Source organism: Harpia harpyja, chromosome 7 (assembly GCF_026419915.1).
Source record: "Harpia harpyja isolate bHarHar1 chromosome 7, bHarHar1 primary haplotype, whole genome shotgun sequence".
NCBI lineage: Eukaryota > Metazoa > Chordata > Aves > Accipitriformes > Accipitridae > Harpia > Harpia harpyja.
This window is the reverse complement of record NC_068946.1, coordinates 28,963,399-28,977,955: the sequence shown is the minus strand read 5'-3', so window position 1 is coordinate 28,977,955 and position 14,557 is coordinate 28,963,399. Positions and strand designations below refer to the sequence as shown.

The following is a 14,557-nucleotide window of genomic DNA, read 5'->3' as shown; positions in this document are numbered from 1 at the left end:
CACTGTTCTCCCATTAGACTGGAGTCCTCAGGAACAAGTGAATGATAGTATATTGTTGCAATTACTCTTCTAGTATGCATGTACATTTTTATTTGCCTGAGAACAAGAGTATGTACTGGGAACAATTACGGCATTATATAACTTCCAGTGACTGAAGGGAGACTTCATTTATTTTAAAATTAGCTTCTAAACTATCCACTTGTTTAATCATAACAAATTTGGAATCTCTTCCTTGATTTTAACAGCTGAACACTTGGCTCAGGATATGTGGGTCATTACTTCCTCATTCATTAATGTAAAGGCAAACTGACAGCCTGCTTGGGATTTCTTGGGACTCTTTTAAAGATATCCAGATAATCCTCTGAGAAACCATACTAGATCATACCAGCATTTCTCTAAAACTCAGGTCATAGCTCCTGTCAGTGCTTGGTTTTCTAACAGTAGGCATGAAAAGGTACGATCAAATACCTGGACTGTTATTTTATTTACATACTGTGATGAGTAAAAAGCCCAAGCCCATAGTCTAGATTCTTGTGTACCCTGAAAACCCATTTACAAACCTTTCATTTACTTCTCTTGGACTGCAATTTCAGCCATTTTGTGATGGGATGGAAACCTTTTTCCCAAACATGGCCAAATTGCACTTTTAGCTCTTTCAGTGCTCTCACAGCTCTAGCTCCACTGAAGTTATAATGTTAGTCTGGATTTCCATTGCTGTGACAGCAAGCAGAGCCTGTCTGCCAGCGTACAGACAGACTCAACAGACTGAAATCTGAATGGAAAATGGGGTAAGAATAGGAGTGAATGGTGCCTGAATTAATGCTACTGCAGAACACCCTTGGGCAATGCTCAGGGTATAGAATGAGAGATACTTAGAGAGGTGGGAGAATAATGAAAAATTAAGAGTGAGAACATATTGGGGGACATTGTCAGTGGGTTTTTTTTTCCTAGATAAACATTTATGTGGTTTGTCCTAAGTGCAAGACGGCTTGCTGAAAGCTATAGTATCTTCTTCCGCTACCCTCAAGATAACTTTGGCAACAGAAAAAGATCATATATGCAAAGTGACAAAGTCAAGTATCTAAGTGATCGGAAATGAACTGTTTAAATTAGAGCAAGAGCTGCAATTTGGAGAAGGAAAGGAGCCATGCCCTTGGGAACATAATGATGATTTGTGCCCCTTTAAAATCCTAGAAAACCAAGAAATGCAGATGAGCCAAGAGCTACTTGGGGGAAAAAAAAAAAATGCCCTTCCTTACTCCAGGGATCAAAGAGAAAACCATCAGGCAAAACTAAAATCATGACTGAAGGACCAGAGGCTCTGGAAAGGGCAATACTCGTACCCCTGTTCATCAGCACAGAGAGAAATGATACATCACAGCTTTGTCTCTAGGGCCACAGTGGATAATTTATCAGTGGCCCCTCCTCCCTCTCATCTATTCCACCAGTCCAGTCCTTGTTTGCAATCAGTGCCTTGGTCTGTCCTCACCATGGGAGAGGCACGTGAGGAGCAATAAGGGATAGAAGGGAATAAATGGGTCCATGGACACATTGAAGAGAGTGCACACTGTTCCCCCTTGGTTTTTGTTAGTGGTATTCCTAGAGCAGAGTCTCTTCCTACACAACTGTTTACACAATCATGTTTCCATCTGAATGGTGCCCCTTTGCCAACATATGCCAGTGAAATGAATGGCAGTAGCGCGCTCTCTGCAATATACTCTACTAATTCTGCGACGAGGGAAGAAAGTACTCTCCGTGCATTTCCGGTCCATATCCCAAATACAGAAAGGATCTGACAGCCAGGATGCAGAAGCATGCAGCAGGCTTGATAAATGTTATTTAGGTTCAGTTACCTGAGCCAGAAGATGTGACAACAGTGGTTTTCATCTCCAGGACAGGGCAGTTCAGCAAAAAGATACTGAATTCTGTAACTTTGTTGGGGGATTCTCATTTCAAGTTAAGCCGAGACTATTTCATTGTTAACTGCAGGTACACTCATATGACTCAAAAAAGGGTTTGGGGTATTTATCTAGAAGCCACAAAAGTGGGCTAAGAAGGAGACAATCTGGCTTTTTTTCTCTTTTTTATTTTTTAAGTACAAGCAAATTCCAAAACTTTCAGTATTGCAGGCAATTTACACCAATTACAAAACAAAAGAATATTGTTAAAGTTCCTAGACTGCAAATGGATATAGCTCCTAGAGCTGCTCTTAGATTGCATATGTAATTTCTGATAAAACATGGCCTAAAGACCTCAGATACTAAGGAGAGAGGAAGAACAGTTCATGTCTCTTCATCCCTTTCTACAACAGGCAATTTTCTTGAAAGTCTTCCTGCTAAACACCTTCCTCTTTCTTTCAAATAAATAACAGATAATGACAGGCATCAATACAGTTAAACTTTTCTACTTTGGTGGACAAAAGTAAATAGTTAATAACCAGAGTTCCTCACAGTTATAAGTGCCATTAACTGGCTCTCAAAATCCTGCTGTTTCAAGGGGAGAGATGACATTGAGCTTGCAGGGCAAGGAAGAGTGAGCATTTACCAGGTGAGTCAAAGAGAAAAACTTTAAATAAGAAGACCTCTACTGAAAGCACTGACTGAGAAGTGTGCTTGGTGCATGCTGCCTTTATTTAGATGTCAATTGGATTACAGTTCTGCTCATTTATATAACTTGGGACTTTTTTCAAAAAGGGAAGTTATACCAGTTCACTATTTCTTGCACTGTTTGGTCTGGATTTAGGTGGCAAGCAGATGCAGAAAAATGAAGATGAACAAAGCTAGATCATCTACTGCCAAAATATGTCAGCGTTCCCAACGGCTGGGAAGGCTACAAGAAGCAAGCTGGCAGGCCAAGAGAGGAAAGTTTCTGCTCCTAGGACTGAGGAGAGATGGAGCTTCCTGAGCACCCAACTTCCTGAGGGGCCAGGTTTGGCCACCAGGAACTTAGAAACTGCTATTTGCTTCTACCATGATGATGGGAACAGCGTATGTCTGTAGGTACTCTTGGTAAAGAAACAGCGCTGCACCTCTAGGGAAGTCCATTTATCCCCAATAGGAGCAACCCTGCAGAGCTCCAAACACAAGCACACATCTTGCAATACAGGGGCGAGAGCCACTATTTTGAAAGGCAGGCTTCCACTACCTTTTAGGCGTTACTGAGCTTTGCAGAAGCAACTTCCTAAGGCTAAAATCATCAAACAAATTAACTTCCTGTTCAAGCGTTGCCATTACAGTGGTTTCACTTGGCTGTGTATCATGTGCTGCAGAGGGAGGAGGAGAGAAGTTGTGTGAGCAACTGAGGGTGCAGCCTAGCCCCACAGGGAAGGAAGGCTGGTGGCGCGGGGCCCCGGGAGACGTGGCAGTACCTGGAGGGGGTGGGGACAAGGCGTTGGGCCCACCATTAGCACCATGCTCCTGGGGATCCTCGTGGTGCTCTGCTTCATCCCCACTGCTGATGTAACAGGTAACAAACCCACCCCCACCCCCCATTTCAATCCTTTCTACTATTTTTCCTCACTTTGATCATCAGGAGGGAGAAGGTCTAGTATAGATTTGAATTAATTTTGCACAAATTATTCTGTGTTTGGATGAAAGGGGAGAGGCAGAGCATGCTACTAAGACTGCACATGGATCAACTTGATATAACTAAGAGGCTGATTTTTTTCCTGCCGCAAGTATCCCTCCAAGATAAGACCCAAGATCTTTCTTTTAATTTGACTACTCTTTAGATGCATTTGGAAATTGCATGCATAGACAGAGGGAGGGTTATTTCACCTTCCCCTTGGGCTTTACAAATTTTCCTCACAAGTGCCTTCTCTTGGGTGGCAGGGGAGTTGAGCGCACCTGGTGCCACTGCTTCTCTTGGGGCAGCCTCTCCACCACTCCCAAGTCTCCCGTGCGAAGCTCCAAGTCTCACCACGGCCCGGCTTCAGTGTGGTGGGCTGCAGAGCTGAGCCCACCCACATCCTCACGGAACTAGCAAATAAAAGTACCAAAAGCAGAGTTGCTTACTGAGCTCAAAGATGGGAGGATGGGAATTGCCGAGTTTCTGATTTTTGCGTTGTTTATTAGTTTATTGATATGTATTAGATACCTAGCTTCTTTCTGAAAAGATCTTCAACCACAGAAAATGTCTATTTGTGATTTTGAAATCCTGAGTCTTAGTGAATCTTTCTGAATCTTCAGCTGTTGTGGCGGAGCGTATTTTGTCTTGTTGGAGGGTATTTTGTCTTGGTGTTGTCTTGCTGATGCAGTGTTTGTATCTTCAGAGTTAACACATCTTTCCAAGAGGCACATCAAAATGCAAAGCAAGGCAAGGGATGATGGCTTTTGCTAGGATAATCCTGAGACAGACAATTTTTCAAATCGCTGGCCTGCGAACTGCTGTTGTTGGGTCTTCTCCAAATATCAGTGTTTTGTATTTTACAGGAAAGTTACAGATAGGAACAAAAATCTGTTTTCCAGTACAAAACTTTTCACATGTAGAACGTCTTTAAAGAGTTGCTTTTTCTAATACAAGAGATACAATTGAATCTATTTTTTCCTTATTTCTGCCTTATTTTTCTATAATTCTTTTCCTCAGTGAAGGCATTGTAATTTGCATGACACCATGATCTACATTTCTTTAAGAGATCATAGGCTTTTTCTTCCTTGTTCTTTTCCCATGTTTATAATTCTGTGTTTGCGATATCATAATTATTTCCACAGTGGGCCCCTGGGTTGTCAGAGAAGACACTGATTCCAGGAGGGGATAAGTATCAGCAGTGGGTTAACAGTTTTAAAAACATTTCCATGAGGTGTGAAGCAACTCTTTTGAATTGCAACAAAATAAAATATAGTGTGTGGTTTTCGGACACAGGGGTTATGCCATGACTCTATAGACATTTATACACTTGCTTTGCATGAAGCACTTCAGTTTCTCCAATAGCTTCACTGAGACTGTTCAACTGCTTAAAGAGAAGCACATGAAGTCACTTGATTCTCAGGGCTCTCATCTTTTTCCCATATCTTTTCTCCACCTCTTCTCTTCATTTTGGTCGAGACAATTGATCCTCAGTACATGGAAAAGAGTAAGGAAGGTCAAAACCCTGCAGGACTTCCTCAAGCCACAAAGCATATTATAGGCCTCAGGTATTTTGTTCTGGGGAAGACAACAGAATTTGTCCCATTCTGCTGTTGTTAGAATGTACCAGTGAGTGCTGCAGGTTCAGTTTGAATCATGGAAAGGGACTTAAAAGGTCAGTTTGTTAATTTCCCTTTTGCAGGAACACTAACATTTACAAAGTTTGTCCTTCCCCCCTTTTTGTTGGCTAAATAATTACCTTGCTATGGTCTGTCAGAGAGGCAGCTAGATCAAGTTGCCTGTCCTGTGTATTTTGTGAAATAAGTAATATAAGTGGGTTCCCCCTGCAGCGTACCACGAATAACCTCATCTTTTTACTACCGACATAATCTTCTGGCTTATGGTCTCTGGGTAGTAAAATCAACCTCTAACCCACTCAGGTTACCAGAACGCGGAAGGTGTATGAGGCAAGGTTAGCCGAGATTAGGATGACATCAACAAATTCTCGTTTTTTAAAAAAAAAATCACAAACTGACAAGAAAAACCCTTGTGCTCACACTGAGTTTGATTAAAGCAAGAGTGTCACCTGGGCTTTATGTAGTACTATGCTTCCTGCAGTACTCACACCAAAGTAGGAAAGATTAGCAGAAAGCAAGCCTATAACGGCTAGAAGGTGCAGATCCCTCCAGCTGCACATTATACGCACAGCTGGGTGACCTAAAACCAAAGTAAAAGAGAAAGACCCTTGTACCTGGGAAAGAAGAGTCAAGGTAATTGAACAACAAACCAGCAGCAGAAAAACATGCAATAGCTTTGTTTATAACATAGCTGTGTGTCTTTCTGTCTGTGGATGAAATAAACTTTCAGGTTTTTCCCTATCCCCTCAGGGACTTAAGTGGGCCATTTCTTTACTGTGCTTATAGAAATCCCAACTTATCCCAGATTCCTTGATCTGGCAAATAGGTCCTTGTAGTCAACTGGCATGGAAAAGACAGACAGGAGAATACAAAATATTTTTAGCAAAATATTTTTTCCAATAGTTGATGATGATTCATGGAAAGTTCTGGAAAAAAAACCCTCAAAGTAGTTATTTTGTGTACTTTGTCATCTCTATTTCACTTTCTTGGTAAATAAGAAAGAAAAAACTTCAATGAAGTTTTGCTTGCATCAGGGGTCTGTGATTAGACAGTCAGTATTTTACGGATATTATATATGGATGGCATTTTTTTCTCATGATGCAAAAAACCTCACAAGTGATTATAACAAATGTCTAGCATGACAAATAAAGTATAAAAAAGTTTAACAAACATTTAGAAATCTTATACACCATTGCATGTAAATCCTAAGATCCTGAGAAAGCTTGCAGCCTGTGCACACTGACTTAAATGATTTTATGTTTTTAGAGTTCACAGCTTTTGAAACTGTAGACAATCATTTTTCATAACTGCCATTTTCTTGGCTGGGTAAGGCCAAGATATAGATATTTATTACTATGCAGCATGACTGAACACAGCTCTGGAAATGGCAATCGTAACCCTATTTAGGGGAAAGCATACACTAATGGAAACACATACTAAATGTTTCAGAGTTTCACCATTTTAACAAACCCAAAGCAACACTTACAAGAAAAACTATCTCTGTGAAGACAAAAGCAGCCTTAGCCCATGTTTGCTTAGAATGGTCCAGATCCTACTAAGAATATAATCAAATCCTATTCAGATCACAAGTGAAGTAAGGGATCGTTGGCCTTATTCTGTTTTCCCTATGAAACTAATACACATTTTGGCATGATTGACTTTCTTCAGTTAAAAAAAATCCAAGCCCGGAGGAGGAGGATGACAGCAGGGCCTGTCTAACAGGCCTGTCGGGTAAGCCTGCCCTGCCCCTGCTGGCATTGCAGCCCAACCAAGTCACATGGTGCTAATTAGTTCCTATAAATGAAAAACAAAATATCTCCCTCAAACAATTTAGATTTGAAGTAGTAGAGCCACTTGGTGAAAACAGGTTTGGTGCTTAGCTTAAATCATGTAAGAGCAGTCTTCGTTTAATGATCCACAGATAAACCCTTTCCCACTGCTCAGCCACCCTGCATTCCAACATCAGCAGCATGGGGCTGGGTTATCAACACCCAGCCTGCATACCAAGGCAAACAGACCTGACCATAAGTCCAAGAGATGGAAATAAGTTGAAGGAACTTGATTTTTTTAGGTGGGTATATCAAAAGAGACTGACTACCAATTAGCACATTATCATGGCAGGGACATAAATAGTTCAAAGTTGTAGTTAAATCGTGGAGCTCAAGGCATGAAGCTATGTACTAAACATCAGGAATGCAGATTAGCTGACAGCAGCAAAAGGTGGGGGTAAGTCATGGGGGTCTGCAGTTGGGTCTAAATAACATTTGAAGGTGGTCCCTCAGTGATGAGATTTTCAGTGTTTTCTTTCCTCTGGCCATCACAAAAATCTGATCAGTCTGAGCAATAAACATCCATTAATTTTCTGTAAGTACTTGCGGTGAAAAACAGGCAAGCATTTTTCTCAAGTGTAATGCTTCTGCAAGTGTCTTTTCTGGCATGCCTATTTTCACTGTAAACCCTGAGACAAAAGAGGTCTCTTCTGAAGGTGTATTCAGTCCCTGTGATAATCAGGGTTGTAGTGGTGGGCGCTACTGCAGTGCAAATCAGAAGAATAACTCTGTCTGAAGTAAGATGTGTAGAATTCTGCTGTGCTGAAGGCAGAACAATTCTACTGCAGACTTGCACATTGCCACTTAGGCCAAAGACCAATTTTCAACAAAAATATGATCAAATACCTTGTCTAGAGGGGTGGAATCCAAACCTCACCCCTTACTAGAATGCCTTATAAGCCTACGTGAGAGCTTTTGTCGGAAAATGCTGATTCGATGAAACTGAAATGTTTTGCTGAAATGTCTTCATTTCGATGAAAATTCACCACAGGCAGCACATCAGTAGAAACCCGCCTTGTCTGTTATTAATCTGCTGCTCAGTTCCAGGATTCCAAGATCCATGTCTCTTTCTGCTGGAAAGCCTAGAAATGCTCATCCTTCATCAAAACAAAAAGTTTCACAGTGTTTGGGTTCCCTGCAAACATGGCATTTCAGAACTGTGATGAATTCTGCTCCACCCCCCATCGTAACTATGTTGAACAAAGAGACATAAGGAGGATGGACTGCAATCTTTCTTTGCTAAAGATGAGGCAGTAGAGTATTCCCTGTCTCGTGTCTTCTTGCTCTCAGGAGAAGAAAGTGCTGGTAAACAAGGCTTTCAGTGAGAAAATGAACAATTTCAGCAGTTTCCTGGGTCGGGCTGGTAACTGGAGAAACTGCTAGCCGTGGGTTGTTTCTACTGTCCACACCCCACCACTAGTCCTGGCCATCTCATGCATCTCTTTGTGTTTACTTTACTCCCTGGATCATGTTCATCCCAACAGAGTATCCTGCTCAACAGGTTGGGGTACTCCATCTTCTTGTGCAGGTGTGAACACACTAAATGTAGCCATTTGGTCTAAATATTGTTAAACATGGTGAAATACTTATTTTCTGGGCATTCTGGATCTGGCTTCCTTCCCACTCCATTTCCCTTACCAGCCTTTTTTAAGTCTCGTCACGTGAATTCAGTAGAAAGAATAAAGGTTTTGCAGCAGATTTTGAGGACAAGAGACACAATTGTCATTCTCACAAGCACAGCAATTCTCAGGGATCTATAAAAGGCTGCTAAGACCTCATATGAATTGAGCTTGCATGAAGACTTACACAGTCATATACACCCACAAAAGGGCTGTCCTTAGTTCTGCCAAGTTCCTAGCTTAAAAGCCCAAACTCCCTTCCTCTTACTTACGGGTCATCATTTAAAAAGTAGGGCCTCATTTGTACAGGATGATTTTTCTTGGAAGAAGTTTTCTTTCTGCATAGTCCTTGCAGTGTTTCATTGTCTGGCAGATGGTAGCACAGAGGTCTATATGCCAGAAAACATTTCCTGTTTATGCGTCAGTCCGGTCAATTCAAATTGAGTTATACCTTCATGTGACATGTATTTTTGCAGGCCATTCAAGTGCTAAGTGCTAATGCAGTGTCAAATTAGTCAGCTCCTGAGTCCTTTGAGAGATTAGGAATCTACTACAGCTGCTAGCTAGATAAATGACTTATTTTACATTAAAATGATAGCAGTTCATGCTTTTAGTGCTCATCATGCAAGGTCCAAACCCTTGAAATGGTTCAGCAAATTCCATCTGCAAACTCTTCAAGTCTGTCCTTGGATTAAAAAGCAAATGTATAAATAATATTATCTTACCTGACTGCTAAACTAAGCATTTAATTCACAGTATTTTCACTCCATAATGTCCCCTGGTAAACCACTTGCTAAGGTAAGGATAGACTAAGGTGGCCTTATATATATACACAGGCAAACACACACAGAGTAGCCTTCTGAGCCCTGATGTTAAATCTTAATCACATGGGCCACTTTCTGTACTAGTGTTCTGACTCTGAAGAAAAACACTCTGGACTTCACAGTCTCCCCTAGTGACTATGTAATTATTTATATAGATGGGGACTGCTGCAACAAGAGCTCCTGCAAGAAACTGCTTCTGCAGCTCGGTGGTTACGTACTCCCTAGTAGGTAGGGAGTGTCAGCAGGGGAGGAGAAATGGAGAAGAGTTGCACAGGAGGATGTGTGGTTCTGAAGTTTCATAATGTATTTTATAAACAAGTGTTTTTCTCACTTTCTCCCCTCCTCTCTCTTCCAGAAAACAAGATTTTAGTGGCTCAGCGTCCTTTGCTCACTGTAGCTAACAAAACTGCAACTCTAGTCTGCAACTACACATACAATGGAACAGGGAAGGAATTTCGAGCTTCACTGCACAAAGGAACAGACAGTGCGGTTGAAGTTTGCTTTATTTCGTGGAATATGACCAAAATTAGCAGTAATTCAAATAAAGAATTCAATTGCCAGGGGATTCATGATAAAGACAAAGTCATCTTCAATCTTTGGAATATGAGTGCCAGCCAAACTGACATCTACTTCTGCAAAATTGAGGCCATGTATCCACCCCCGTATGTCTACAATGAGAAGAGCAACGGGACCGTCATTCACGTGAAAGGTAAGCTGGGAAATCACTGTAGGCCGGTATCCTCCCTACACACACTCCCTATGTGATGGCTTGAGGCAGTTTGTTTCATGAAAAAAAAAAAAAAGTTGGGTTGCTTGGTAAAACTACATTCCTGCTCCTGATGTCCTGAAGAAGATATCTTAAAACAATGATGAATACAAATGGTGCATTGGAGCAAGGAGTAAACAAGCAGAGATTGAGGTTTTTGCTTTCATGTACTTAAAGTTTTCTTTGTTCTTTTCCTTAAAGAGACACCCATCCAAACACAAGAGCCTCAGTCTGCAATTCCTTTGTGGATTATGGTAGCAGTGACTGGAGTTCTTGCTTTCTACAGTATGCTAATAACCGCAGTTTTTATTAACTACTGGGTAAGAAACTACTATTTTCCTTTGCTCTATATGCTCTTTGTCCCTAGTTCATTTCTCAGGCTATACTTGCCATGTTTACCACAAACTCACTGATACCCCTCACTTCAGGATCACAGTCCTTCTTCACCCCAGGTATATATGCACACCCATGCTATGCCCCATAAGAGCTGAAACACCAGATACTCCCCAGGTGGGCAGTCAGGCCTCTGCAGAAGAGTCCTAAAGCAAATAGTAATGCCATAGTCTTGGCAGTGCCCTGCACACCAGCAATACTGGGACTCTGTCTCTACCTCTGTCAATTGTCCCTGTCAGGGAAATCCAGCACTACAAGCATTCCTGGCAAAACCCTTTGAGGCTATACTGACAGAAGGAGCTCACCTACAGTAAAACAATCTTTAGGGAACCCTCAGCTGGCCCAAGACCATTTGCACTGATGTCTTGCACCTATCCAGCAATTCCCTCGAGTACCCACTATTTCTGGCAGCTTGACTGCAAGGGAATAGGAGCACCGGGATCTCAGTAGTCCCTCATCTGCCTCTGTACATTAACCCTAAGAAAGCTAAGACAGTCTTATGGGTCATTATTTTTGCTTTCTAATCTCTCTGGAGAGTTGTCTGGCCCAGGTCACATCCAGTTCTGCCTGTTGGAGCAAAGAGAGAGTGAGGCGTGATACAGAGGCAGTAGAAGGACATCTTCCTAGAAAATTCTCAGGACTGTGATCTTCCAGAGCTGATTTAAACTACTTACTCCGTGTGGGAAAGACTTGAGCAATGACCGTAGAGAGCGCTCTTCCTTGCATTCTGCCGTTCCCCTGTATCTTTGTCGTTAAATAATGATTTTCAACATATTATGAGGTAGCCTGTATAAAGGGCTCAGAGTCCCTGACAGGTTAAATGTTGCATGTATACAGAAAGGCACTCTCACTGCTAGCTGAAGCTTGAGATCTGTTAAATGTTTCACAAAAATACACTTGCTCAATATATGGCTATTTCTAATGGAAACAATCAAATGGGGAATTGCCATAGGAAAATGCAAAGGCAGGTTAAGTGGTCCTTCTCTGTGCCTTGTTGTAGAGGCTGACTCCTAGGAGAGCTGAGGGGATTACAGCAAACAGCTGCTTGTGTTACAGTGCTGTGCTAGAGTGACTGTGCCCTGATGAGATACTGTAGCTTCAAATCCATCATTTACAATCAGAACCATTTTCTCTCTGCTATATTCATTTCGTACCTAATGGCTACACACTTTGCTACTAACATGTCTGACCCCAGCAAGAGTGACAAGGCTGCATTGCGATGTGTGCTGTTTGCTGCATCAGGTTTTACCTGCTGTTATCGCTGCTGGTGGTATTCTCTTGATAATATATACTCTGAGTGTGAATGTCTTTAGAGTGTTGCTGAAGGTAAATACAGCAGCCTAGACGACATTATGAATTGTAAAAAAAGGTCCTAAAATATGATACTCAACAGCCATGGCAAGTCAGTTTCACTTGAGTTCCTGAAAGCAGCTAAAGATTTGTCTATTTTCATACAGTTCTGCCTTCCCTGGAGGAAAACTGCTTTCCTCTCCAAAAGTAGCAGTCTTTGATCCTGTAACAGTCCAGCAACCACTCATGCTAGCAAAATGTCTTTCTCCCATGCAAAATTACCTCTCAGGTGAATTAAAAATCCTATATTATGGAGATGAACACATATAAGTAAAGCTTTTGTATCAAATGATTTACATGCATCAACTGCATTGCATGGCTTAAGCAGCATGTAACTTACGTTCCACACCTTGCATATATATAACATTAATATAAGAAAGCTGAAAATGTTTCACAGTGACTGCCCCACTCTGCATGTACAGCGTAATTCAGCCATCAGATTTTCTAATGCAAACCTCCTCCAATCCCAGAGCATCACAAGTATATTGCAGCATATGCAAATATTTATGTACATAGGAAGGAAAATTCAGTAAAAAAAAGATTGCAAAAGAAGGTATGATCAGTATTAAGGAAAAAAGCATGGAAGCACTTTACCTAGCCCCTGATCAATAAATCCTTAACCTATGCAAAAACACTAATCTTGTGCACAGCTTGCCGCAGCCGGAGGTTCAAATGCTGCTACAGCCACAAGCTTTCTCTGTGATCATAGTAAAATTATTTCACCTGTCTTCTGCTACTCTTATTTCTGAAAGAGACAATGCCTACCTTGTCTCACAGGGACATTATAAGGCAGGAATTCAACAGTGGAAATGAAATTTTTGAGGCCTAGATAGTGAGACAGATAAAAGATTAACATCAGCTCTAATTCTTTTGCCCCTTGAAGGTAAGGTCAGAACAACATATACATTGTGTGTTACTGCCGTAAATGGTAGGCAAACCATGATACACATAGCCCCGGCTGATTTTTCCTGCTCTTATTTTGTTTGAGTTAAGCTAATTTCTTTTTTCCTCCTAATAAATGAGGACAGCCTTCACTGCTCAGACTGCATTGCTTCTGCTGAGTCATTCCACAGCTGAGAATTGATGGTGAGAGGCACCAGTTTGTATCCTTGGTTTGCAGCATTCCTTTACCTGAAGAACTAACACTATAAATCTCTCAGCAGATAAGCTGGAGACTTAAGTTCAGGTTGGGCAAATTCCATAGATTTTTTTATGAGAACATGTGTTCTAATTCTTCTGTAAATGTATTTAATCCTGAGGCTGCCTTATAAATATGCCTGCTCCCCTGAACCAGGACCTAGGGCCAGAACTGTCAGCAGTTCATATGAATGTTGGGTGAGACAATTTGTTAATTCAAAGAAGGAAAATTAATCAAATCCATTATTAACTTGTCTCAGGTCTTATTAACAATCAAACCCCCTCTGCTCAAAGGATCTCTGTTCCCTTTCTTCTCCCGTTTTGAATGTTCATGCCAGACAGGACAGACTAATTGCAGAAATGTTTTCACAGTTCTCTTCACCCTTCTCCCGCAGCAAAAATCCAAAAAGAATATGTACCATCAGAGTGACTACATGAACATGACTCCCCGGCATCCACCATACCAGAAGAACAAGGGTTACCCATCCTATGCACCAACACGAGACTACACTGCATATCGGTCCTGGCAGCCGTGATACCCACCAGCTGACCCATCAGTAGCCTCATGTGCTTCTAGGCAGTTACTTGCTCTTGGATATGGAAGGACAGCCTCTCATTTTCTCATCATCATGTTTGTCGTTATTGATCGTGGATACCTACACCATAGCAAGTATTGGCTAAACTTTGATATAATATACTAAAAGAAAAAACAAACAAACATAAAAAGGGACAGGGGGGGAGGGAGTGAAAAAGGATTGCTCTCCATGATGGCTGAAAATAAGATACAACTTGTGTTGAGGGTCGTCAGTGGGTAAGACAGAAAGATGGCATCAGACCTCAGAGCTGGTCTCCTCCTAACAATTGTGGTTTTGCTCAGCTGTTGGGAGAACCAGAACTTCTGACCTTTCCTAATAACTGCTGCCTTAGATTTAACCCTTAATTTCCTTTCCTGTATGTCTAATCCTCAGAAACCCTTGTTGCTGTTAAATATGGCAAAATGTAAAAAAAAAAATCTTTTTTTCCCTACAAGACCAGGGCACAGTTTGAAGTTCAAAACACATGCTTGAAAGAAGGAGAGAAAAGTCAGCCGGAAGGCATCCAAGCTATTAAGCTATGGCACAAATGGGCCGCCAGGACAAAACGAGCTGATAGAAAGCTACTAAACCTTCAACATGTGAGTCCTTAGGTTGGACACTTTGTAAATGTTCATAAGGCCACTTGAAGTCATGACCAAGCAACTCCATAGAGTAAGAAAGTAATCAACCTGAAGACAGTCAAGACAAGCAGGAGAAGAAGAAAGATCTGTTGTCGTCATGAAGAACCCCATTTCTGTTTTGTTTGCCTCCTACAGCGAGGGAACACAGAGTCATATGGGAAGCATTAGAAGACAGAGAGGTCAGATTTTGAAGAGAGCTTTACTTCCATTTTTGAATTTTTG

General features: G+C 41.4%; 1 protein-coding gene across 1 annotated transcript; it reads left to right on the top strand.

Moving 5' to 3' along the window:
• Positions 1-3,264: 3,264 nt before the first annotated feature.
• CD28 (CD28 molecule) lies at positions 3,265-14,191 on the top strand. The gene is made up of 4 exons (XM_052793549.1): positions 3,265-3,465; positions 9,829-10,182; positions 10,441-10,559; positions 13,515-14,191. Exons 1-4 carry the CDS (start codon positions 3,411-3,413, stop codon positions 13,653-13,655), a joined length of 669 nt encoding a protein of 222 aa, XP_052649509.1. The 5' UTR covers positions 3,265-3,410; the 3' UTR covers positions 13,656-14,191.
• The last annotated feature ends 366 nt before the right edge of the window (positions 14,192-14,557 follow it).